A 27440-nucleotide genomic window follows, 5' to 3' on the forward strand; every position below is an offset into this window, starting at 1 on the left:
CTTGCATCTCCACTGATCCCAGCTCTGCCTTCTCCTTGCTCAGCTGCATATTGACACAGCACAGCTCTGTATAGCAGGCACCCTTCACAGGACCACCTCCGGACCCCATGTACCATTAGTTTTCACCTCTATTGTGCCACAGACTTCTCACTGTAGTCACAGTGCTCTGGGTATGTCTTGGTAAGCCCCACCCCCTGTGATCTCATTACATCATGTGACTTGTGCACAGTGAGGATGGCGTCTCACCAACGGAGCTACGCATGCGTCATGAAGATGTCAGCATGACACACTGCCCTGAGCAGAGGGCGGGAGAAGCTGTCACCTACTGCGGGGAGTGAGATCATGTACTGGGGTAAGAGTCCGGGGCTGCTGCAGCTGTCTAGAGTGGAGGAGGGAATGTAAGGGAGAGAAGCCAACTGAGTGCAGGGAAAACACACAAGTCCAAGCTTCTGGCTGCTGCCATGTTAGAGGGGGGAAATGATGTCCATGGTGCTGACTGTGGGAGTGAGGAGGGGGAGGGCTCACTATACAAGGGGAGACCTGAGGAAAAGAGTGGTGAAGTCTATGGGAGTTGTGTGTAAAACTTGGTTTATGTGCTTTTACACTGGGGGCTACCTGACTGGTGAGACATTTGGCCCACAGATCACACTGTGAGAGAAAAAGATAGTGATTTTCCCACAGCAACCAATCACAGCTCAGGTTTCACTTTACCTCAGCTTGGTAGCTGAGCTGTGATTGGTCGCTGTGGAAAAAGCTCTCCACTTTTTCTCTCACACAGTTTGATAAATCTGGGCCAATATATGCTGAGAATATTAACCCCTTAGGGACTCAGCCTGTTTTCACCTTAACCTCTTAATGAAGCACGACGTATCCATACGCCCCCATTTCCGAGTCCTTAAGGACTCAGGGCATATGGGTACGCCCTGCATTCTCACCGGGCAGGGACCGGACTGGGATGCCTGCTGATATCGTTCAGCAGGCATCCCGGCATATCGCCCAGGGGGGTCCTGAGGTCCCCCATATCGGCGATCGCCACAAATCGCGCGTCAATTCAGTGCGATTTGCGGTTATTCCAGGTCAATCGGGTCTCTGGTGACCCGGAAAAAAAGGGGAGAATTGGGCTGTCCGAGACAGCCCCATTAACCCTTACTCAGCAGGAGTGAGGTGGCATGGGTGCCGCCTCACGATCACGTGATTGATCGGTCAGAACAACCGATCAATCTCGGACCTGCTGGGGACGGCGATCGGAGCCGACGGGGGTCTCCTACCTTGCCCTGGTCTGGAGGGGGTCCCCTCAGGATCGGTGGCGGTGACCGAAGCAGCAGGACCGGCTGCAGAAGCGGTGGCGGTCCCGGGCAGGATACAGCAGGAGGTAAGGCCTGTTCACTTCCTGCTGTTGGCATGCAAAGCCAAAGGGCATGCTGGGAGTTGTAGTTTTGCAACAGCTGGATTGGGGTTCCAACTACAACTTCCAGCATGCCCTTTGGTAGTCTGTGCATGCTGGGGGTTGTAGTTATACAACAGCTGGAGGCACATTTTTTTTTATAAAAAAGTGCATCAAGCTGTTGCTTAACTACAACTCCCAGCATGCACAGACTACCAAAGGGTATTTTGCCCCCCTCCCCCCCCCCCCCATGTGAATGTACAGGGTACATTCACACGGGTGGGCTTACAGCGAGTTCTGCTGCAAGTTTGAGATGCGGCAAATGCAGCTCAAACTCCCAGCGAGAAACTCACTGTAAACCTCCGCCCATGTGTATGTATCCTAAAAACACTACACTACACAAAATAAAAAGTAAAACACTACATACCCCTACACAGCCCCCCCCCCCCCCCCCAAATAAAAAATAAAAAAAGTCTTGTACAGCACTGTTTCCAAAACGGAGCCTCCAGCTGTTGAAAAACTACAACTCACAGTATTGCCGGACAGCCACTGTCTGTCAAGGCATGCTGGGAGTTTTGCAACAGCTGGAGACACCCTGGGAAACACTGCCGTAGGGTATTTTTTGTGGCGGATTGAAATCCCCAATTTAGACCTCAAATGTGCATGGTGCTCTCTCGCTTCGGAGCCCTGTCGTATTTCAAGGAAACAGTTTGGGCTACATATGGGGTATTTCCGTACTCAGGAGAAATTGTGTTACAAAGTTTGGGGGCCTTTTTCTCCTTTTACCCCTTATGAAAAGGTAATTTTGGGGTCTACACCAGCATGTTAGTGTAAAAAAAATTTTTTTACACTAACATGCTGGTGTTGCCCCATACTTTTAATTTTCACAAGCGGTAAAAGGAGAAAAAAAGACCCCCAAAATTTGCAACGCAATTTCTCCTGAATACGGAAATACCCCATATGTGGGCTTAAAGTGCTCTGTGGGCGCACAACAAGGCTCAGAAGTGAGAGAGCACTATGTGCATGTCACGATGCCGGCTGGCAGGTAGTGGATCCTCTGTGCCAGAGAGGGATTGGCGTGGACCGTGCTAGTGGATCGGTTCTAAGTCACTACTGGTTTTCACCAGAGCCCGCCGCAAAGCGGGATGGTCTTGCTGCGGCGGTAGTGACCAGGTCGTATCCACTAGCAACGGCTCAACCTCTCTGACTGCTGAAGATAGGCGCGGTACAAGGGAGTAGACAGAAGCAAGGTCGGACGTAGCAGAAGGTCGGGGCAGGCAGCAAGGATCGTAGTCGGGGGCAACGGCAGGAGGTCTGGAACACAGGCTAGGAACACACAAGGAAACGCTTTCACTGGCACAATGGCAACAAGATCTGGCGAGGGAGTGAAGGGGAAGTGAGGTATAAATAGGGAGTGCACAGGTGAAACACACTAATTGGAACCACTGCGCCAATCAGCGGCGCAGTGGCCCTTTAAATCGCAGAGACCCGGCGTGCGCGCGCCCTAGGGAGTGGGGCCGCGCGCGCCGGGACAGGACAGACGGAGAGCGAGTCAGGTACGGGAGCCGGGATGCGCATCGCGAGCGGGCGCTACCCGCATCGCGAATTGCATCCCGGCTGGAGACGATATCGCAGCGCACCGGGTCAGTGGAGCTGCCCGGAGCGCTGCGGTAGCAAGAGACAAGCGAGCGCTCCGGGGAGGAGCGGGGACCCGGAGCGCTCGGCGTAACAGTACCCCCCCCTTGGGTCTCCCCCTCTTCTTAGAGCCTGAGAACCTGAGGAGCAGACTTTTGTCTAGAATGTTGTCCTCAGGTTCCCAGGATCTCTCTTCAGGTCCACAGCCCTCCCAATCCACCAAAAAGAACCTTTTTCCTCTGACCGTCTTGGATGCCAGTATCTCTTTCACTGAGAAGACGTCAGAAGAACCGGAGACAGGAGTGGGAGAAACTAATTTGGGAGAGAAACGGTTGATGATGAGTGGTTTAAGAAGAGAGACATGAAAGGCATTAGGAATACGGAGAGAAGGAGGAAGAAGAAGTTTGTAAGAGACAGGATTAATTTGGCACAAGACTTTGAAAGGACCAAGATAGCGTGGACCCAGTTTGTAACTGGGGACACGAAAGCGGACATATTTAGCGGAGAGCCATACCTTGTCTCCGGGAGCAAAAATGGGGGGAGCTCTTCTTTTCTTATCGGCAAACTTTTTCATGCGAGATGAAGCCTGTAAAAGAGAATCTTGGGTCTCTTTCCATATGGTGGAAAGATCACGAGTCACTTCATCTACAGCGGGCAAACCAGAGGGCAAGGGAGTAGGGAGGGGGGGAAGAGGGTGACGGCCGTACACCACGAAAAATGGGGATTTGGAGGAAGATTCAGAGACTCTAAAGTTATACGAGAATTCGGCCCATGGTAGAAGATCTGCCCAATCATCCTGGCGGGAGGAAACAAAATGTCGTAAATAATCACCCAAGACCTGGTTAATTCTTTCTACTTGTCCATTGGATTGAGGATGATATGCAGAAGAAAAGTTTAATTTAATCTTGAGTTGTTTACAGAGAGTCCTCCAGAATTTAGACACGAATTGGACGCCTCTATCCGAGACTATCTGTGTGGGCAACCCGTGAAGACGAAAAATGTGTACAAAAAATTGTTTAGCCAACTGAGGCGCTGAAGGAAGACCAGGAAGAGGGATGAAATGTGCCATCTTGGAGAATCGATCAACGACCACCCAAACAACAGTGTTGCCACGGGATGGGGGTAGGTCTGTAATAAAATCCATACCAATCAGAGACCAAGGCTGTTCGGGGACAGGCAGAGGATGAAGAAAACCAGCGGGCTTCTGGCGAGGAGTCTTATCCCGGGCACAGACAGTGCAGGCTCGCACAAAGTCCACGACATCCGTCTCCAGAGTCGGCCACCAATAGAAGCGAGAGATGAGTTGCACAGATTTCTTGATGCCCGCATGGCCTGCGAGATGGGAGGAGTGACCCCATTTGAGGATTCCGAGGCGTTGGCGTGGAGTGACGAAGGTCTTCCCTGGAGGAGTTTGCCTGATGGAGGCTGGAGAAGTGGAAATCAGGCAGTCAGGAGGAATGATGTGTTGCGGAGAGAGTTCAACTTCCGAGGCATCCGAGGAACGAGAGAGAGCATCGGCCCTAATGTTCTTATCGGCAGGCCGAAAGTGAATTTCAAAATTAAATCGGGCAAAGAACAGAGACCACCTGGCCTGGCGAGGATTCAGCCGTTGGGCAGACTGGAGATAGGAGAGGTTCTTGTGATCGGTGTAAATAATAACTGGAAATCTTGATCCCTCCAGCAGATGCCTCCATTCCTCAAGTGCTAATTTAATGGCTAGAAGCTCTCGATCCCCGATGGAGTAGTTCCTCTCCGCCGGAGAGAAGGTCCTAGAAAAAAAACCACAAGTAACAGCATGCCCGGAAGAATTTTTTTGTAGAAGGACCGCTCCAGCTCCTACAGAGGAGGCATCAACCTCCAATAGGAAGGGTTTAGATGGGTCAGGTCTGGAGAGCACGGGAGCCGAAGAAAAGGCAGACTTGAGTCGTTTAAAGGCGTCTTCCGCTTGAGGAGGCCAAGACTTGGGATTGGCATTTTTTTTGGTTAAAGCCACGATAGGGGCCACAACGGTAGAAAAATGTGGAATAAATTGCCTGTAATAATTGGCGAACCCCAAAAAACGTTGGATAGCACGGAGTCCGGAGGGGCGTGGCCAATCTAAGACGGCAGAGAGTTTGTCTGGATCCATTTGTAGTCCTTGGCCAGAGACCAAGTATCCTAGGAAAGGAAGAGATTGGCATTCAAACAGACATTTCTCTATCTTGGCATAAAGTTGATTGTCACGAAGTCTCTGAAGAACCATACGGACATGCTGGCGGTGTTCTTCTAGATTGGCAGAAAAAATCAGGATATCGTCCAGATATACAACAACACAGGAGTGTAAGAGATCACGAAAAATTTCATTAACAAAGTCTTGGAAGACGGCAGGGGCGTTGCACAGGCCAAAGGGCATGACCAGATACTCAAAGTGTCCATCTCTAGTGTTAAATGCCGTTTTCCATTCATCCCCCTCTCTGATGCGGATGAGATTATAAGCACCTCTTAAGTCCAGTTTGGTAAAGATGTGGGCACCTTGGAGGCGATCAAAGAGTTCAGAGATGAGGGGTAGGGGGTAGCGGTTCTTTACCGTGATTTTATTAAGACCGCGGTAGTCAATGCAAGGACGTAGAGAGCCATCTTTTTTGGACACAAAGAAAAATCCGGCTCCGGCAGGAGAGGAGGATTTACGGATAAAGCCTTTTTTTAAATTTTCCTGGATGTACTCCGACATAGCAAGAGTCTCTGGGGCGGACAGAGGATAGATTCTGCCCCGGGGTGGAGTAGTGCCCGGGAGGAGGTCAATAGGACAATCATAAGGCCTGTGAGGAGGTAGAGTCTCAGCTTGTTTTTTGCAAAAAACATCCGCAAAGTCCATATAGGCCTTAGGGAGACCGGTTACAGGGGGAACCACAGAGTCACGGCAAGGGGTACTGGGAACCGGTTTTAGGCAGTCCTTGAAACAAGAGGGCCCCCAACTCTTGATCTCCCCAGTGGACCAATCCAGGGTTGGGGAATGGAGTTGAAGCCAGGGTAGTCCAAGGAGGATTTCGGAAGTGCAATTGGGGAGGACCAAAAATTCAATCTTCTCGTGATGAGGTCCGATGCACATTAGAAGGGGCTCCGTGCGGAGACGTATGGTACAGTCCAATCTTTCATTGTTTACACAATTGATGTAGAGGGGTCTGGCGAGACTGGTCACTGGGATGTTGAACCTGTTGACGAGAGAGGCCAAAATAAAATTTCCTGCAGATCCGGAATCCAAGAAGGCCATAGTAGAGAAGGAGAAGGCAGAGGCAGATATCCGCACAGGCACAGTAAGACGTGGAGAAGCAGAGTTGACATCAAGGACTGTCTCACCTTTGTGCGGAGTCAGCGTACGTCTTTCCAGGCGGGGAGGACGGATAGGACAATCCTTCAGGAAGTGTTCGGTACTGGCACAGTACAGGCAGAGATTCTCCATGCGGCGTCGTGTCCTCTCTTGAGGTGTCAGGCGAGACCGGTCGACCTGCATAGCCTCCACGGCGGGAGGCACAGGAACGGATTGCAGGGGACCAGAGGAGAGAGGAGCCGGGGAGAAAAAACGCCTTGTGCGAACAAAGTCCATATCCTGGCGGAGCTCCTGACGCCTTTCGGAAAAACGCATGTCAATGCGAGTGGCAAGATGTAGGTTAGCAGGGATTTCTCGTGCGGCCAGAACATCTTTAATGTTGCTGGATAGGCCTTTTTTAAAGGTCGCGCAGAGGGCCTCATTATTCCAGGATAATTCTGAAGCAAGAGTACGGAATTGTACGGCGTACTCGCCAACGGAAGAATTACCCTGGACCAGGTTCAACAGGGCAGTCTCAGCAGAAGAGGCTCGGGCAGGTTCCTCAAAGACACTTCGAATTTCCGAGAAGAAGGAGTGTATAGAGGCAGTGACGGGGTCATTGCGGTCCCAGAGCGGTGTGGCCCATGACAGAGCTTTTCCAGACAAAAGGCTGACTACGAAAGCCACCTTAGACCTTTCAGTAGGAAACTGGTCCGACATCATCTCCAAGAGCAGGGAACATTGCTGCTTTACCTTGCTGCTATTCCTGTGAAACACCTAAAGGGTTAACACACTTTCTGAATGTCATTTAGAATACTTTTGGGGTGCAGTTTTTATAATGGAGTCATTTATGGGGTATATCTAATAAGTAACAATGAAAATTTACCACTATCATAAAGTAGAATATGTCACGAAAAAACTATCTCGGAATCAGAATAATCGGTAAAAGCATCCCAGAGTTATTAATGCATAAAGTGACAGTGGGCAGAATTGCAAAAAAGGGCTGAGTCCTTAAGGTGAAAAAGAGCTCAGTCCTTAAGGGGGTTAAGGGGTACTCCGCTGCTCAGTATTTGGAACAAACTGTTCGGAACGCTGGAGCAGGCAGCTCGTGACATCATAGCCCCGCCCCCTCATGACGTCACACCCCGCCCTTCAATGCAAGACTATGGGAGGGGGTGTGATGGCTGTCTCGCCCCCTCCCATAGACTTGCATTGAGGGGGCTGGGCTATGACACCACAAGCTCCCGGCACTGGCTCCAGCGTTCGGAACAGTTTTTTTCTAAACGCTGAGCAGCGGCATTCCCCTTTAACCCCTTAACTACCACGGACGTAAATGTACGTCCTGGTTTGGCGATACTTCGCACACCAGGACATACATTTACGTCCTGTGTATGACTGTTCCGATGCTTGCGTCATAAACGGCAGGTTCCGGCTGCTAGCAGCAGCCGGGGACCCGCCCGTAATGGCCGACATCCGTGACTACACTGATGTCCGCCATTAACCCATTGATGGACATATGTCTTTTTTCGACCGTACTAACTATGTAACTATGTAACCCCTCAGATGCCGTGATCAATATAGATCACGGCATCTGCGGCAGGGCAGTACTTTAACCCATTAAGGATCGGAGGTTTTTCCGTTTTTGCATTTTCGTTTTTTGCTCCTTGCCTTTAAAAAATCATAACTCTTTCAAATTTACACCTAAAAATCCATATGATGGCTTATTTTTTGCGCCACCAATTCTACTTTGTAATGACATCAGTCATTTTGCCCACAAATCTATGGTGAAGCTGGAAAAAAAATCATTGTGCGACAAAATTGAAAAAAAAACGCTGTTTTGTAACTTTTGGGGGCTTCCGTTTCTACGTAGTACATTTTTCGGTAAAAATGACACCTGATATGTATTTTGTAGGTCCATACGATTAAAATGATATCCTACTTATATAGGTTTGATTTTGTCGGACTTCTGGAAAAAATCATAACTACATGCAGGAAAATTTATACGTTTAAAATTGTCATCTTCTGACCCCTATAACTTTTTTATTTTTCCGTGTATGGGGCGGTATGAGGGCTCATTTTTTGCGCCATGATCTGAAGTTTTTAACGGTACCATTTTTGCATTGATAGGACTTATTGATCACTTTTTATTCATTTTTAAATGATATAAAAAGTGACCAAAAATGCACTATTTTGGACTTTGGAATTTTTTTGCGCGCACGCCATTGACCGAGCGGTTTAATTAATGATATACTTTTATAATTCGGACATTTCCGCACGCGGTGATACCACATATGTTTATTTTTATTTTTATTTACACTGTGTTTTTTTTTTATTGGAAAAGGGGGGGTGATTCAAACTTTTAATAGGGGAGGAGTTAAATGATCTTTATTCACTTTTTTTTTTCACTTTTTTTTTGCAGTGTTATAGGTCCCATAGGGACCTATAACACTGCACACACTGATCTTCTATGTTGATCACTGGTTTCTCATAAGAAACCAGTGATCAACGATTCTGCCGCATGACTGCTCATGCCTGGATCTCAGGCACTGAGCAGTCATTCGGCGATCGGACAGCGAGGAGGCAGGTAGGGGCCCTCCCGCTGTCCTGTCAGCTGTTCGGGATGCCGCGATTAGCCGCGGCTATCCCGAACAGCCCGACTGAGCTAGCCGGGAACTTTCACTTTCACTTTTAGCTCAGCTTTGAGCGCGCGGCTAAAGGGTTAATAGCGCGCGGCGCCGCGATCGGCGCTGCGCGCTATTAGAGGCGGGTCCCGGCTTCACTATGACGCCAAGCCTGCCATGATATGACGCGGGGTTACTGTGTAACCCCGCGTTATATCAGAAGAGCAGGACCAAGGACGTACCGGTACGTCCTTGGTCCTTAAGGGGTTAAATGGATGATCGGATCACCCGAAGCGCTGCCGCGCCGATCCGATCATCCAGCATGGCTGCCAGAGGTCCCCTCATCTGGCTCCGGCCGTCTCCCGGGGTCTTCTGCTCTGGTCTGAAATCGAGCAGAAGATCACCGATAATACTGATCGGTGCTATGTCCTATGCATAGCACTGAACAGTATTAACAATCAAATGATTGCTATAGATAGTCCCCTATGGGGACATAGAAAGTGTAAAATAAAAGTTGAAAAATGTAAAAAGAAAAAGTTAAAGAAAAGTGAAAAATCCCCTCCCCAATAAAAATTAAAATTGTCAGTTTTTCCCATTTTACCCCTAAAAAGCGTAATTTTTTTTTATAAACATATTTGGTATCGCTGCGTGCATAAATGTCCGAACTATCAAAATATAATGTTGATGATCCTGTACGGTGAATGGCGTAAACGTAAAAAATAAAAGTCCAAAAATGCTGCTTTTTGCCACATTTTATTAAAAAAATTTATAAAAATGATCTAAAAGTTTTATATATGCAAATGTGGTATCGATAAAAAGTACAGATGACGGCGCAAAAAATGAGCCCTCATACCGCCCTATATACGGAAAAATGAAAAAGTTATAGATGGTCAAAATAGGGCGATTTTAGATTACTGATTTTGTACAAAAAGTTTTAGATTTTTTTTAAGCGGTACAAAAATATAAAAGTAACTAGCCATGGGTATCATTTTAATCATATTGACCCACAGAATAAAGAACACATGTCATTTTTAACGTAAAGTGTACAGTGTGAAAACAAAACCCTCCAAAATGTGCAAAATTTGGGGGGTTCGCCATACATGTTATGGTAAAATGAGAGGTTTCATTACAAAGTACAATTGGTCACGCAAAAAACAAGCCCTTATATGGGTCTGTAGATGGAAATATAAAAGAGTTATGGATTTTAGAAGGCAAGGAGGAAAACGCTAAAATAAAATATGCCTGGTCCTTAATGCCTGGTACTCTGCCCCTAGACATCTTATCCCCTATCCAAAGGATAGGGGATAAGATGTCAGATCACCGGGGTCCCGCTGCTGGGGACCCCGGGGATCGCTGCTGCAGCACCCCGCTATCATTACTGCGCAGAGCGAGATCGCTCTGCACGTAATGATGGGCAATACATCGGCCTGAGCATCGTTACGTCACGGCTCCGCCCCTCATGAGGTCACTGCCCGCCCCCGTCAATACAAGTCTATGGGAGGGGGCGTGGCGGTCGCCACGCCCCCTGCCATAGACTTGCATTAAGGGGATGGGCCGTTATGTCATGAGGGGCGGAGCCATGACATCACGCTGCTCCGGCCCCTGTATCGCCCGTCATTATGCACAGAGCGAACTCGCTCTGTACAGTAATGATGGCGGGGTGCCGCAGCGGCGATCCCCGGGGTCCCCAGCAGCGGGACCGCGGCGATCTAACATCTTATCCCCTATCCTTTGGATAGGGGATAAGATGCCAGGGGCGGAGTACCCCTTTAAGGTTAAAATGGGCTTGGTCCTTAAGGGGTCATTTTTGCATTTTCGTTTTTTCCTCCTTCCCTTCTAAAAATCATAACGCTTTCAATTTTGCACCTACAGACCCATTTAAGGGCTTGTTTTTTGCATCACCAATTGTACTTTGTAATGACATCACTTATTTTATAATATAACCTGCGGCAAAACAAAAGGGGAAAAAAATTGTGGTCTGAAATAAAAAAAAAAAATTAATAAAAAAAGCCATTTTGTAACTTTTGGGGGCTTCTGATTCTACTCAGTGCCCTTTTCGGTAAAAATGACACCTTATCTTTTTTCTGTAGGTCCATACGGTTATAAGGATACCCAATTCATATAGGTTTTATTTTATTTTAATACTTTAAAAAAATTATAAACTACATGCACCAAAATTAGTATGTTTAAAATTGGCATCTTCTGACCCCTATAACTTTTTAATTTTTCCGTGTATGGGGCGGTAGGAGGGCTGTTTTTTTGTGCCATCCTCTGTAGTTTTTATCAGTACCATATTGATTGCTTTTTATTAATATTTTTTATGGTATGTGAAGTGACCAGAAATCCCCAATTTTGGACTTTAGCCATCAATCGTGCGGTTTAGATAACCTTATATTTTAATAGTTCGGACATTTACGCTCGCGGCAGTACACGTATGATTATTTTTATTTTTATTACATTATTTTATTTAAAAAATGCAAAAAGGGGGGTGTTTTAAACTTTTAATAGGGAAGGGGTTAATGATCTTTTATTAAAAAAATAAAATTGACACTTTTTTTTTTTTTTGCCCCAATGGGGAGCTATACCATGCAATCTACTGATTGCATACATTGATCAATGCTATGCCATTGCAAAGCCCTGATCAGTCTAACCTGCGATCTGCTGCTCTAGCCTGCTGCACAGGCATGGAGCAGTAGATCGGCGAACGGAGGGGCAGGTCAGGACCTTCCAGTCGTCCAATAAGCTGATTGGGACATCGCTATTTGATGCAATAGTCCCAATAAGCTCGGCTGAGCTGCCGGGACTCTTTTACTTTAGCTTAAGACACCACGATAAACTTTGATTGTGGAGTCTAAAGGGTTAATGCTGGGGATCGGCCATGCCGGCATTAGTCGTGGGTTCTGGCTGCCTGTAGCAACCGGGACCCACCAGGTTTATCCCGTTTTGCGCTGGGAAACCCGTTAAACTGGACCAGGACATACAAGTATGCCTTGAATCCTTAACCCCTTAGGGACTCAGCCTATTTTCACCTTAAGGACACAGCAATTTTTTGTTTTTACATTTTTGCTTTTTTCTCTCCCTCCTTTCTAAAAATCATAACGCTTTCAATTTTGCACCTACAGACCCATATAAGGACTTGTTTTTTGTGTCACCAATTGTACCTTGCAATGACATCACTTATTTTATAATATTACCTGCAGCAAAACAAAATAAAATTATTTGTGTGATGAAAAAAAAACAAACCCAAAAAAATGCCATTTTGTAAATTTTGGGGGCTCCTGTTTCTACGCAGTGCAATATTTGTTAAAAATTACACCTTATCTTTATTCTGTAGATCCGTACGGTTACAAGGATACCCAATTTATATAGGTTTAATTTTATTTAAATATTTAAAAAAGTTATAAACTACATGGACCAATATTAGTATGTTTTCAAATTGGCATCTTATGACCCCTATTACTTTTTTATTTTTCCATGTACAGGGATGCATGAAGGCTAATTTTTTTTCGCTGTCATCTGTAGTTTTTCTAGGTGCTATTTTTGTTTTGATGGGACTTTTTGATCAGTTTTTATTTATATTTTATGGTATATGAAGTGACCAAAAATGCACAATTTTTTTTATTTTATTATGCAAATATTTTTTTACGTGTACGCAATCGACCGTGTGGTTTATCTAACCTAATATTTTAATAGTTTGGACATTTATGCACGCGACGGTACCACGTGATTATTTTTATTCTTTATTACATTATTTTATTTAAAAAATGGGCAAAGGGGGGTGATTTAAACTTTTAATAGGGAAGGGGTTAATAAACTTTTATTTATTTATTTATTTTAGCCCCAACATGCAATCTTCTGATTGCATACACTGATCAGTGTTTTGCCATTGCAAAGCACTGATCAGTGTAACCAGCGATCTGCTGCTCCTGCTTGCTGTGAAGGCATGGAGCAGTAGATCGCCGATCAGACAACGGAGAGGCAGGGGAGGACCGTCCCGTCGTCTGGTAAGCTGGTCGGGACAACGCGACTTTGTCAGCTCCGCTGAGCTGCTGGGATTCTTTTACTCTCGTTTAGACGCTGCGATCAACTTTGATCGCGGCGTCTAAAGGGTTAATGCCAGGCTTCTGTCTGATCGCCCGTGCCCGGCATTAGCCGTGGGTCCTGGCTGCCCGTAGCAACCGGGACCCCCCAGGTTTAAAAGGGTAATCCGGTGCTTACACATCTTATCCCCTATCCAAAGGATAGGGGACAAGATGCCTGATCGCGGGAGTCCCGCAGCTGGGGACGCCCGGGATCATGCACCATGCATCATGCTCCGCCCCTCAATACAAGCCTACGGGAGGGGGCGTGATAGCTGTCACGCCCCCTCCCGTAGGCTTGCATTGAGGGGCGGAGTGTGACGTCACACGGGGGCGGGGGCGTGACGTCAGACGCCACCGGCCCTGCGATCGCCTGTAATCAGTGCTGGAGCAAACACGCTCCTTGGACTGATTACAAACGGGGTGCCGCGTGCATGATCGCGGGCGTCCCCAGCTGCGGGACTCCCGCGATCAGGCATCTTATCCCCTTTGGATAGGGGATAAGATGTGTAAGCACCGGAGTACCCCTATAACCCATTCTCTGCTGGTGAGAACGGTTTAAACCCGGTAAACGGGACGAGGGCGTACAGGTATGCCCTGCATCCCCAAGAGGTTAAGAAGCAAATGTGTATCAAGGATCTCTTTCTATAACTAAATCATACATAAACCATACCTACCACAATCACCTCCCCAACAAACCCCACTTACTACAAAACAGACCCTCACACTGTCAAAAAGTGACCCTGGTAAAAAAAAAAAAAAAAAAAAAAATGTCACATGGCAACTGTGAGTGCATTGTGCAGTACACTATGCATCATCACTTAGATTGAATCATTGTGATAAAGCACACACATTAGTTTGTTCCTAAGTATGTTTGTGTATATATATATATATATATATATATATATATATATATATATATATATATATATGTCATGTGTTCATATGTGTCCGCAGCTCTACCAATACATGTACACAACATGAACAACTTTGTGCAACTTTTTCAGTGTGTGAGGAGCTTTAATTTGTACCAGAGCTGACTGTATGAGAGAAAAGGATTTGTGTTTGCACATTCAGCTCTGCTACATCAACACATTGTATTTGCTCAAATACATTATAAACGTATATTCCAGGCTCACATATATGACAAAGATGCAGCAGAGCTGATTTAGTAAGCCCAGATGAAGAATGGCACTTAAAAAGTAACACATTTGTTTGCTAGTTCAGCTCTGCTACATCTGTCTAAAGTGACATTCCTTTTTGTACTTGTAAAATGTTACCAACAAGTGCTAAAAGGAATCTTCCTCAAGGATACATGCATTTGAGACTGATGTATCAGACATAAATTTGCAAACACACATTATTTTTTAAGAGCCTTTCTCTATCTGTGTTTACAAATTCAGCTCTGCTACATCTGCATCATATACAAGCACATTTTAGTGACATTTCTTTAGGTAACTGTAATATAATCAAGAACCAAAAGGAATGTCCCTCACTGGCGCAAGTATAGAAGGTTAATGTAGCAGAGCTGAATTAGTCAACACAAATGGACAGGGAGTGCTTCAAAAACTACACAAACTCTGCCACATCATATGCATAAACCTGTCAGGAACATTCTTTTTGTTAAACCCCCACAGTGTTTTTGTGAAAAAAGTATTTGGCACTTTTTTTTTTTTTTTTTTTTTGCAACATCAACTGTGTTTTTTTTCTCCCACAGATGTATATAAGTGTGGAAAAAAATGCCGGAGAAAATGGCATGTGTGCATAGACATTTTTTTTTCTGGTATTTTTTGGAATACTACCACCAGAAGTGTATATAAAAGTAATGGTGAATATAAAGAAAGGACTTATATGTCTTATTCCTACTTGATCCTCTTCTGGCTTTTGTTTAAAAAAAATGCAGTGACAGTTTTCCAAAAATAAAAAAATTGATCCGCCATAAAAAAACCTGTGTGGGAACTTAGCCTTAGTGTAGGGTCCTATGTAGCACATCTGCTGCGTATTTGTCGCAGTACATGCGCTACTGCCTGTTCCTGGAGTGTGCCTCCAGCTGTTTTCCCCCTCTGTCCTGCTCAAAGCAGCAATCTGCCACTACGAGCAGACACAGAGGGAGCTGCAAGTTGCACGTGCGGATGCTCAGCTCTTCAGACATCGCGGCCGCTCTCCCTGCTCCCTGAGCTAGGCCGAGATGTCTGAAGAACACTGGACATCCGTGCGCGACTCCCTACTCCCTCTGTGTATGCATGTAGCGGCTGATTGCTGCTTTGAGCAGGACATGGGGAAAACAGCTGGAGACACACTCTAGGAACAGGCAGTAGCGCATCCACAGTGTCAAATACGCAGCAGATGTGCTCTGTCTGACCCTACTGTCCCCACTGTCTTCTATGGTTGACACAGTTGAAAAGAAGGTGTGATGTAGAGAGGTTACGTGGATTTACAGATGAGAACTATAGTAAATGTAACAGAATAAGATGGCAGTTTAGAATGGAGGCAGTTGGAATGGGGGAGGGGGGAGAGGTACAGGAACACTGAAGACTCATGGGAAATATAGTCTTCGGTTTATAAGCAGTGAATGCTGTGGGAGCAAGGGGCATCATTTACCTAAGTTATCATTATCAAAAATCTATAAAAACATCTCTACTAGGCACACTGGGTAAATTCAACAAGCTGTGCTTATGTACACGACTTATGTACACCGTTTTCCATGGTTTAAGTGTTTCTTACATGTGACACATTTATTGTACTATCACAGGTTGATACATCTGGCATACATAAGCAAAAACACTTTTTAGCATACATAAGCAAAAACCAAGAAAGGACTTCAGAACATCACTTTGTAACACCAGCTCTTCTCCTCTATGACTTTTCTACTCTAAAGCCGCATTTGTGACAAAAATGTGTGACATATATGTATTTATTTCATTTTTTTTATCGCTTTTTCCCCCTAAATGTACTAACCCATTTTTTGTATGTTTTTTTTTTCTTCTCATTTCAGTTCTGAGTATTAAAAGGACTACTTCGGACAACGGTGACCAGCATTTTTTTTTGTTTAATATTAATAAATTGGTTAACGAGGGCTTGTGGGGGAGAGTTTTTTTGGAATACATAATTTTTTTAAACGTGTGGTGTTTTTTTTAAAATTAGTTTTCTTAACCGGATTAGTAGTGGAAGCCGTCTAATAGGCGGAGTCCATTACTAAGCCGGGCTTAGCGTTAGCCACAAAAACAGCTTGGTACCCAACGCCACAGGGGTGGCGGGAAGACCCTGGTACCCAATGCCATAGGGGTTTCGGGAAGATCTGGCACCAACAGGCCCAGAGTGTCAAAAATGGCGCTCCTGAGCCTAGGTGGTAACAGGCTGGCATTATTTAACTTGGGGAGGGACATTAACAATGCTCCTCGCCCACCCTGGTAAAGTCAGGCTGTTGCTGCTTGTTTGGTATCTGGCTGAGAGTGAAAATAAGGGGATAACACACATTTTTTGCATAAATAATAAAAAAATTAAAAAACGTATAGGGTTCCCTGTATTTTCATTCTCAGCACAATACCAACCAAGCAGCAACAGCCTGACGTTACCAGGCTGGGCTAGGACCATCGTTACTGGCCCTCCCCAGCCTAAATAACGCCAGCCTGTTACCACCTAGGCCCAGGAGCACCATTTTTGACACTTCAGGCCTGTTTGTATATGCTCTTCCCGGCACCCCTGTGGCGGTGGGTATCGGGGTAATAATTGGGGGTTAGTGCTAATTGTTTTTGTGATTACCGCTAAGCCTGGTTTAGTCATGGACTCCGTCTATTAGACGGCTTCCACTACCAAGCCTGTTAAGAAAACTAAAAAAAAAAAAAAACACGTTTAAAGATTTTTTTTCTCTCCAAAAAGCACTCCCCCATAAGCCCCCGTTAACCATTTTATTAAAGTAAAAGAAAAAACCTTGGTCATGGATCTGAAATGAGAAGAAAAAAACACGCAAAATATGTTAATAGATTTATGGTGCCTCCAGCAGTTGCTAACCTACAACCCCCATGATGGGAGTTGTAATTTATCAACAGCGAGCCTCCAGTTTAGCAATAGCTCGAGACACCCTGTTCCTAAACTACAACTCCCATCATGGGAGTTATAGTTTAGCAACAACCAGGGAAGCCCACTTATTTCCTACCGCCTGCACCGCATGACTACAACTTCCAGCATGTACTCATTGTAAAGGCATGCTGGAAGTTGTAGTTGTAAGGTACAGCCCGTGGGAGATGTGCGAGCGGGTGACAGGAAAGCTTGTCACCCACTCGCACATCTCCCACCCGCCTGCGCCACATGACTATAACTCCCAGCATGCCCTTACAGCATGGACATGCTGGGAGTTGTAGTTGGGTGGTGTGCAGGCCGTGAGTGTAGAACCATGAATATAATACTACGGCATTGTCATTTCATATTCCTCACCCGGAGCTGTGATTGGCCGAGGGGTCTCAGGCCAATCACAGCTTCAGGAGGGAAATATGAAACTACAGTGCCGTAGTTTCATATTCCTGTGAGCCGGCCGGGGAGCAGAGCCCTTGTCACCTGCACACACCACACTGCAACTACAACTCTCAGCATGTCCTTACTGTAAGGGCATGCTGGGATTTGTAGTCATGTGGTGCAGGTGACAAGGGCTCCGCTCCCAGGCCGGCTCACAGGAATATGAAACTACGGCACTGTAGTTTCATATTTCCCTCCTGAAGCTGTGATTGGCCGAGACACCTCGGCCAATCACAGCTCCGGGTGAGGAATATGAAATGACAATGCCATAGTATTATATTCATGGTTCCTGTCTGGCTCCGCTCCCCACCGCCCGCATCTATCACCCGCTGCCCCCGCATACACCCAATGCCCGCAGTATGCCACCACCATGCGCCTCCCATATACCAATCACCGCCCGCAAATACCACCCGCTGCCCGGCCGCATTTAACACCCGCCAGCTAGCTACTGCAAGACTACAACTCCCAGCATGTCCTCTCTGTAAGGGCATGCTAGGAGTTGTAGTCTTACAACAGCAGGTGGTATATGCGGGCAGCCAGTGATAGATGCGGGCGGGACTTTACGGGACTTTTTGTAAGCCAACCTTTTTTTGGTGTAGATTGGCGACTTTTTAGGTCGCTTGCGACTTTTATCAAAAAACGCAGTTAGTAAATCCCTGCCTACAGCTAAGTAAAAAACATCTTGTGTAAAACAGCTGGATTGTGAGAAATTGTGCAGCCCGGCGCACCACTAAAAGTCACACAAAAGTCACGCATGCGACATTTTTGCACCAAATATCCCTAAATCCCAATGACTATATGTTAGTGCACCACATGCCTTATCTCAGGAATGGTGATAATCCCTTTAGGGTCTATTCACACGTACAGTATTCTGCTCAGATTTGATGCGCAGGATTTCATGCTGTGTTCGGTCATTCAGTTTACATTGAAATCTGCAGCATAAAATTCTGCGCATAAAATCTGAACAGAATACTGTACATGTGAATAGACCATTAATCTGGGTTAAGGCTTTATGGACTAAAGACAACATTTCTGTGAATCAGTTCATGCTTGAGTCCATAATACATGATATAACTAATGGACTGTTCATGGTCCTACACAGCCTTTTTGGTGACTCTTATTGTAATGTTATTCTATAGTGAATAGAATATGGTCGGTATTATGGGAAATCTTGAATGATATCTATCTACATGGCTCGAAAAAATTATGGAAACACTTAAACAACACAATGTAACTCCAAGTCAATGACACTTCTCTGAAATCACACTGTCCAATCAGGAAGCAACACTGATTGACAATCAATTTCACATGCTGTTGTGCAAATGGTACAGACAACAGGTGGAAATTATTGCAATTAGCAAGACACCCCCAATAAAGGAGTGGCTCTGCAGGTGGTGACAACAGACCCCTTCTCAGTTCCTATGCTTCCTGGCTGATATTTTGGTCACTTTTGAATGCTGGCGGTGCTTTCACTCTAGTGGTAGCATGAGACGGAGTCTACAACCCACACAAGTGGCTCAGGTACTGCAGCTTATCCAGGATGGCACATCAATGCGAGCTGTGGCAAGAAGGTTTGCTGTGTCTGTCAGTGTAGTGTCCAGAGCATAGAGGCGCTACCAGGAGACAGGCCAGTACATCAGGAGACATGGAGGAGGGCAACAACCCAGCAGTAGGACCGCTACCTCCGCCTTTGTGCAAGGAGGAGCACTGCCAGAGCCCTTCAAAATGACCTCCAACAGGCCACAAATGTGCATGTGTCCATTCAAACGGTCAGAAACAGACTCCATGAGGGTGGTATGAGGGCCCGACATCCACAGGTGGGGATTGTGCTTACAGCCCAACACCATGCAGGACATTTGGCATTTGCCAGAGGACACCAAGATTGGCAAATTCGCCACTTGCACCTTGTGCTCTTCACAGATGAAAGCAGGTTCACACTGAGCAGGTGACAGATGTGGCAGAGTCTGGAGACGCCGTGGAGAACATCCTCCAGCATGACCAGTTTGGCTCTGGGTCAGTAATGGTGTGGGTTGGCATTTCTTTAGGGGGGGGGGCCGCACAGCCCTCCATGTGCTTGCCAGAGGTAGCCTGACTGCCATTAGGAACCGAGATGAGATCCTCAGATCCCTTGTGAGACCATATGCTGGTGCAGTTGGCCCTGGGTTCCTCACAATGCAAGACAATGCTAGACCTCATGTGGCTGGAGTGTGTCAGCAGTTCCTGCAAGAGGAAGGCATTGATGCTATGGACTGGCCGCCCGTTCTACAGACCTGAATCCGATTGAGCACATCTGGGACATCATGTCTCGCTCCATCCACCAACGCCATGTTGCACCACAGACTGTCCGGGAGTTGGCGGATGCTTTAGTCCAGGTCTGGGAGGACATCCTTCAGGAGACCATCTGCCTCCTCATCAGGAGCAGTGGCGTTGCTAGGGTTGGTGTCACCCGGTGCGGTAGAAAATGGTGTCACCCCCATACCTCCCCCCTCCCCCCAGTAAGTTTTTAGCCTGTTGTGACAGACACCACTGTTGTAGCGCATTGTGAGAAATTCCAGTATAATAATCAGATATACCAGTTGCCACAGAATAGGAAAGTGTTAAAGAAGTTTTCACAATTGAAATATACAGCTCCCAGAATTACTTAAAGGGGTACTCCACTGGAAAACATTTACTTTTATATTAACTGGTGCCAGAAAGTTAAACAGATTTTTAAATTACTTCTATTTAAAATCTTAATACTTACAGTACTTATAAGCTGGTGTATGCTCCACAGGAAGTTGTGTAGTTCTTTCCAATCTGACCACAGTGCTATTTGCTGACACCTCTGTCCATGTCAGAAACTGTCCAGAGCAGGATAGGTTTGCTATGGGGATTTGCTCCTACTATGGACAGTTCTTGACATGGACAGAGGTGTCAGCACAGAGCACTGTGGTAAGACAGAAAAGAAATTAAAAAAGAAAATAACTTCCTGTGAATCGCTTATACAGCAGCTAATTAGTACTGGAAGGATTAAGATTTTTAAATAGGAGTAATTTACAAATCTGTTTAACTTTGTAGCACCAGTTGATTAAAAAAAAATGTTTTCCAGTAGAGCACCCCTTTGAGCAGTGGTGAGGTTATGCTGGGAGTTGTAGTTTCACTGACCATAACTGTAGAACTGACAAGCGACTACAGCTCTGATAGGACATAGTGAGGAGAATGTACAATGATATCAGTGACTACAGGTGACGTCTTCTCTATAGTGAGGAGAATACACAATGATATCAGTGACTACAGGTGATGTCTTCTCTATAGTGAGGAGAATACACAATGATATCAGTGACTACAGGTGACGTCTTCTCTATAGTGAGGAGAATACACAATGATATCAGTGACTACAGGTGACGTCTTCTCTATAGTGAGGAGAATACACAATGATATCAGTGACTACAGGTGACGTCTTCTCTATAGTCTTCCCTTATCTAATTCAGATGGTACATACCACAGGGTCCAGCTAAAACTTCTGTCTGTAGAATGTGACGCCCAGACGTCTCCTCACTATGTCAGTGCATTCTCATCCTCTATATGAAAACAAGTATTATTATAAACCTGCCAGACACTATATCCTCTAAATATAATACTACTATACACTATACTCTTTGATTATAAACCTTCCATACACCGTACCCACTGAATATAATAATACCACACACTGTACATTCTGAATATAATACCATCACATACTGTACCCTCTGAATATAAATCTGCCACATACTGTACCCCTGAATATAATACTATCACATACTGTACCCTCTGAATATAATACCAACACATACTGTACACTCTGAATATATTAATACCACCCACTGCGCCCTCTGAATATAATACTTAGAGATGAGCAAACTACAGTAAATTCAACTCGTCACAAACTTCTCGGCTCGGCAGTTGATGGCTTTTCCTGCATAAATTAGTTCAGCTTTCAGGTGCTCCCGTGGGCTGGAAAAGGTGGATATTGTCCTAGGAGAATCTTTCCTATGAATGTATCCACCTTTTCCAGCCCATCGGAGCACCTGAAGGCTGAACTAATTTACGCAGGATAAGTCATCAACTGCTGAGCCGAGAAGTTCGTGACGAATCGAATTTACTGTAAGTTCGCTCATCTCTAATAATACTACCACAAACTGCGCCCTCTGAATATAATACTACCACCCACTGTGCCCTCTGAATATAATACTACCACAAACTGCGCCCTCTGAATATAACGTTGCCATACAGTGCACCCTCTGAATATAATACCACAACCGCAGTAACACCCCTCAACATCCTTTAGCTGATGCTATTACCACGGGAGGGGGGTATTGGTGGTGTTGCTAGTGGATGATCGGGGTGCTACTACTGGGGGGGGGGTGTTGCTGAAGGATGATGAGGGTGCTACTGGCCATTCCCCCTGGCAGTATCACCCCCATCATCCATCGGCAGGATCATCCTCCTGGCAGGAGCACCGCCATCATCCACCATCAGGATCTGCTGATGGAGGTGCTGCTGCTGGGGGGGGGTAGTTGCTGGCGGATGATGAGGGTGCTACTGCCAGGGGGGGGGAGCATTCGGTAGGCAGCAGTTCCCCCACATTAGGTAGGTAGCAGTTTCCCCACTTTAGGTAGCATCTTTTCCCCACATTAGGCAGCATATATTCCCCACATATTCCCCACATTTGGTACCAGTTTCGCCACATTAGGTAGGTACCAGTTACCCCACATTAGGTAGCAATTTCCCCACATTAGGTAGCACATATTCCCCACATTAGGTAGCAGTTTCCCCACATTCGGTAGCACAGACTCCCCACATTAGGTAGCATAGACTCCGCACCTTAGGTAGCATAGACTCCGCACATTAGGTAGCATAGACTCCGGTCGGGCACATAGGGGGGTGTCAGTGTAGCTGGGGAGGGGGTGTGGGTGCTGCGGAGCGTCTTGGTGTCACCCCATTAGGTTGGTGTCACCCGGTGCGGGCCGCACCCCCCGCACCCGGGTCGCAACGCCACTGATCAGGAGCATGCCCAGGCATTTTAGGGAGGTCATACGGGCACGCCACGACTATCCTCTCCTTTCAGCGCTGACATCACTGTATAGTAAGACGCAGCGCATGCTCCCCTCCGTTCTAGTACTGCACCTGCACAGTGAGCGCATAGGCAGCCGGAGCGAGCACTCGCTCTGTCAATGCAGGGCGGTGTCGCGTGCACATCAGGAGGGGTGCATGCACTGTGGATGCGCTGTGTCTTACTACACAGCGATCCCAGCGCTGAAAGAGGATAGGCGTGGCGGTGGCAGGGCTTTGCGATCCCCAATCCATGCCTATCCAACTGTGCCTGACCGTGATAGTTGCGCTATAAGGACATTACATCAAAGTTGGATCAGCCTGTAGTGTGGTTTTCCACTGTGATTTTGAGTGTGACTCCATATCCAGACCTCCATGGGTTGATAAATGTGATTTCCATTGATCATTTTTGAGTGATATTGTTGTCAGCACATTCAACTATGTAAAGACGAAAGTATTTAATACGATTAGTTCATTCATTCAGATCTAGGATGTGTTATCTTAGTGTTCCCTTTCTTGCTTTGAGCAGTGTATATAGTGCTGGGCGGTATGACCAAAAATGGATATCATGGTATTTTTCCAAATTATGGCGGCTTCACGGTATTTGACTGAATTTTTTTTCCCACTCATTCCCACCCCAACTAATCATATATGACCCGTGGGCGCTGCTCTGCTTCGCCTCCCCTGAATGAATTACCAGCCACAGCGCTCTGTCCCCACATCGGGGGACTAATCATATGTTACCAGCAGACGCTGCTCTGCTTCTCCTGTGAGCGCTGCACATCCTCCCCACATCGGGAAATGAAATGAGCTGTCACCTCCCCCTGCAAGCGCTGAAAGCCAGTGAGCCGCGGGAGCTGCAGAGCATCTGATCCCCGTCCCCACTGATCAGAACAGAAGCCCTGCGCTTGTTATTTACATGGTGGACCCATGCCTACATTATATTTTTTGTCAATATGTGTCTTTTGTTTTTGTAAAATGTAGAACAAATACGAAGTTATGTTTGTACTATTACCAAAGTAACAGTCCTCAAAGCTATATGATCTATGGATTATTTATTTATGATATTATGAACCATTTAACTATTATTGTCATTATTCAATTATTTTAAAAAAGCCACAAGAAAAACTGTAAATTGCGCTCACCACTAAGAAGCTGACTCAATGTTTCTAAACGGAATTCATGGAGAGCAGGACATTGAGATACTGCATGGGGTGCTCAGAGGCAATAGCTGGCGCTTTTGCGCTTCTTACGGCCCCATGAGGTCACCCCACGCAATATCTTGCAGTCCTGCTCTCCATGAATTCCGTTAAAGGAGAACTGTAGTACACATATTTTATAATCCCCTGTGCCCGGGCTGCAAAATGTAACAAAACAAACTTTAACTCACCCTCCAACGTTCCCTCCGTTGTGCCGTTTTCGGTGTCTTGGTCCTCTGGTGCAGCCGGCTGCTTCCTGGGGACGGTGACTCAAATTGTGCTCAGTGTATCGCCAGCCACAGTGATGTCCCGCTTTGGCCAGTGATAGGCGGAGCGCACTGTCATGTAAGGAGCCACCGTGAGTCACCGTCCCCAGTAAGCCGGAAGAAGTCCATCACCGGAGGACCAAGACACCAATAACGGCGCAACGGGGGAACGCCAGAAGGTGAGTTAAAGTTTGTTTTGTTACTTTCTTCAGCCCGGGCACAGGGGATTATAAAAAATGTGTACCACAGTTCTCCTTTAACCCATCCCTGACACAGGGCGTATAGGTACGCCCTGGCATCCTGGGACTTAAGGACCCAAGACGTACCTGTACACCCTGAACGTTTCCGTTCACTACCGTTAACCGGGTGGTGAACGGAACGGGATGCCTGCTGAAATCTCTCAGCAGGCCTCCTGTGTAAACCCCTCAGGGGCGTCCGACCCCCCCCCCCCCCCCATGTTGGCGATCACTGTTTGATTCAGACCAGCGTTTTGCGGCGATTCTGGATCAGTCTGGATCAGTCCGGACGACTGATCAATCACCGAGCCTGCTGGGCGGCGATTGGGGCAGTCGGGGGTCCCTTGCCTGTCCATCGAGGCAGTCGGGGGTCCCTGTCATCGACGGCGTCGGTAGGGGTCCCTAGCGGCAGCAGTGTCTTTTGTGGCTGCGGATGGATACAGCAAGAGGTGAGTTGTTTGGCTGATTTTGCAGTGGTTCTGACATAAACGCAAAAAAATAAATACCCACGTGTGACCCCATTTTGGAAACTACACCCGTCATGGAACGTAACAAGGGGTATAGTGAGTCTTAACACCCCACAGGTGTTTGATGAATTTTCGTTAAAGTTGGATGTAAAAATGAAAAAAAAAATTTCACTAAAATGCTGGTGTTATTCCAAATTTTTCATTTTCACAAGGGGTATTAGGAAAAAGCCCCTCAAAATTTGTAACCCCATTTCTTCTGAGTAAGGAAATACCCCATATGTGGATGTAAAGTGCTCTTCGGGCACACTACAGGGCTCAGAAAAGAAGGAGTGTTATTGGGCTTTTGGAGAGAGAATTTGGCTGGAATTGAAGGCCATGTGCATTTACAAAGCCCCCATGGTGCCAGAACAGTGAAAACACACACACACGTGCCCCATTTTGGAAACTACACCTGTTATTGGAAAATAGAAGTGTACCTGCTTTTACTATATATCTAACACCATGTATGTAATGCTTTTATTAGGTATCTAATGCTTAAATTGTATCTGAATGCTTACATTGTATTACAGCACGTATAATGGTGTGCACACGCAATTTGTTTAAAACTAAGACATTCCACAACTTGTACAGTGTCCATTGTGATTGGCAATAAAGTTTAAATACCTCCTAAGCTACAAGTGGACTCTAACCAATCAGGCAATGTTTGTGAAAAGGTGATAAAAAGAACGGACATCCCTTTGTGGGTATGAGTCTCTCTACCTTTCTTGGAAATTAAGGATTCTCATCCTTGTACATCGATGTATTCGTAATAAACTACCTTAACAACTGGATACTTGGGTGTTGACTGATCTTCGGAGAAGGGAAATTCCTAACAACACCCCTCACGGAATGTAATAAGGGGTACAGTGAGCATTTACACCCCACAGGTGTCTGACAGATTTTTTGAACAGTGGTCCATGAAAATGAAAAATTTAATTTTTCATTTGCACAGCCCATTGTTCCAAAGAAATGGGGTTACAAGTTTTCAGAGGCATTTTCTCCTATTACCTCTTGTAAAAATGGTAACTTTGGGGGAAAACTGTATTCTAGTGGGAAAAAAAGATTTCATTTACACATCTGACTTGTCAAACACCTGTGGGGTGTTAAGGCTCACTGTACCCCTCATTACATGCCTTGAGGGGTGTAGTTTCCAAAATAGTATGCCATGTGTTTTTGTTTTTTTTTTCTTTTTGCTGTTCTAGCACCATAGGGGCTTCCTAAATGTGACATGCCCCCAAAAACCATTTCAGCAAAATTCACTCTCCAAAATCCCATTGTCGCTTCTTCCCTTCTGAGACCTCTACTGCTCCCGCAGAACACTTTATATCCACTTATTAGGTATTTCCTTACTTTAGAGAAATTGGGTTACACATTTTTGTGGGCTTTTTCTACTTTTAAATGGGTCTACATGAACACGCGATTGTAAAAAATTAAGATTTTGAATTTTCTCTTTCATGTTGCTGCTATTCCTCTGAAACACCTAAAGGGTTAACACACTTACTGAATGTCATTTTGAATACTTCGAGGGGTGCAGTTTTTATAATGGGGTCATTTGTGGGGTATTTATAATATGAAGGCCCCTCAAATACATTTCAAATTGAACTGGTCCCTGAAAAATTCGGATTTTGAAAATTTTGTGAATAATTGGAAAATTGCTGCTAAACTTTAAAGCCCTCTGATGTCTTCCAAAAGTAAAAACATGTCAACTTTATCATGCAAACATAAAGTAGACTTATTGTATATGTGAATCAATATATAAATTATTTGGAATGTCTATTTTCCTTACAAGCAGAGAGCTTCAAATTGAGAAAAAAAATAAAGTTTTCAAAATTTGGAATTTTTCACCAAGAAATTATGCAAGTATTGACGAAAATTTACCATTATGTTAAAGTAGAATATGTCATGAAAAACAATCTCGGAATCAAATTCATAAGTAAAAGCATCCTATAGTTATTAATGCTTAAGTGACAGTGGTCAGATGTGCAAAGAAATGCTGTGGTCCTTAAGGTCATAATGGGCCTGGTCCTTAAGGGGTTAAGGAACATCGAGTCAGCTTCTTTGCAGTGAGTGCAGATTACAGTTTTTTGTGGCTTGTTGGATATTTATACTTTTTATGGATGTTTCCTAGCACCACCACTTGACTCATCTATGAAGGATCGCATCCCATTAACCCAGTGAGGTCCAAGTATTGTGCATTAGGGGCTGGATGGAGTGCTGTGGAGCTGCCCCTATCTCTATTTATGCATGTATTTATTATTTTATTGTTATAGCTTTGAGGACTGTAACTTTGGTGCTTGTTTACATTTATTTTTTCTCTCCATGGGTATAGGAGTATTTCCTGTAACCTCAGCAATAATAAAGGAAGAAAGGAAAGAGACCCATGCCGGCGCCTCTTGTATTACCTTCAGCAAGACTAGAAGGAAAAAAAAGCCACATGGGAAACACACGTCTTTGTCAGGTGGATGCTCACCTCAATAAGGTAGAAAAAAAGGAGTTGTAGTAGTCAGTGTACTGCAGACAATGGTGGACTGGTGAGAGCTGTAGTGTCCACAGGGCAGAAGGCAGTGGTGGTTTGGTGGGAGTTGTAGTAGCCAGCAGACAGCAGACAGCAAGCAGTGGTGGACTGGTGGGAGTTGCAGTAGC

The 27440-nt window shown here is 45.7% G+C and overlaps 1 protein-coding gene and 1 long non-coding RNA gene across 17 annotated transcripts in view; one reads left to right on the plus strand and one right to left on the minus strand.

Annotated features, from left to right (window-relative positions):
• LOC130367832 (uncharacterized) overlaps positions 1-594 on the minus strand; it is a 44197-nt gene extending 43603 nt beyond the window's left edge. For 4 of the 16 annotated variants that reach the window (XR_008892198.1, XM_056570681.1, XM_056570677.1 and 1 more), the window contains exon 1: positions 127-240. Coding sequence is in view for 3 of the 16 variants with exons in the window: in XM_056570668.1 (XP_056426643.1) it covers positions 1-109 (109 nt within the window). In the remaining 13 variants the exon portion in view is untranslated. The other 12 variants (XM_056570670.1, XM_056570672.1, XM_056570678.1 and 9 more) reach the window with 10 other exon arrangements.
• Positions 239-27031, plus strand: LOC130367835 (uncharacterized). Its single transcript, XR_008892199.1, has 3 exons — positions 239-352; positions 16001-16033; positions 26926-27031. It is a non-coding gene; the product is annotated as an uncharacterized LOC130367835 (long non-coding RNA).
• The last annotated feature ends 409 nt before the right edge of the window (positions 27032-27440 follow it).

The sequence above is a fragment of the Hyla sarda genome, chromosome 4 (assembly GCF_029499605.1).
Source record: "Hyla sarda isolate aHylSar1 chromosome 4, aHylSar1.hap1, whole genome shotgun sequence".
NCBI lineage: Eukaryota > Metazoa > Chordata > Amphibia > Anura > Hylidae > Hyla > Hyla sarda.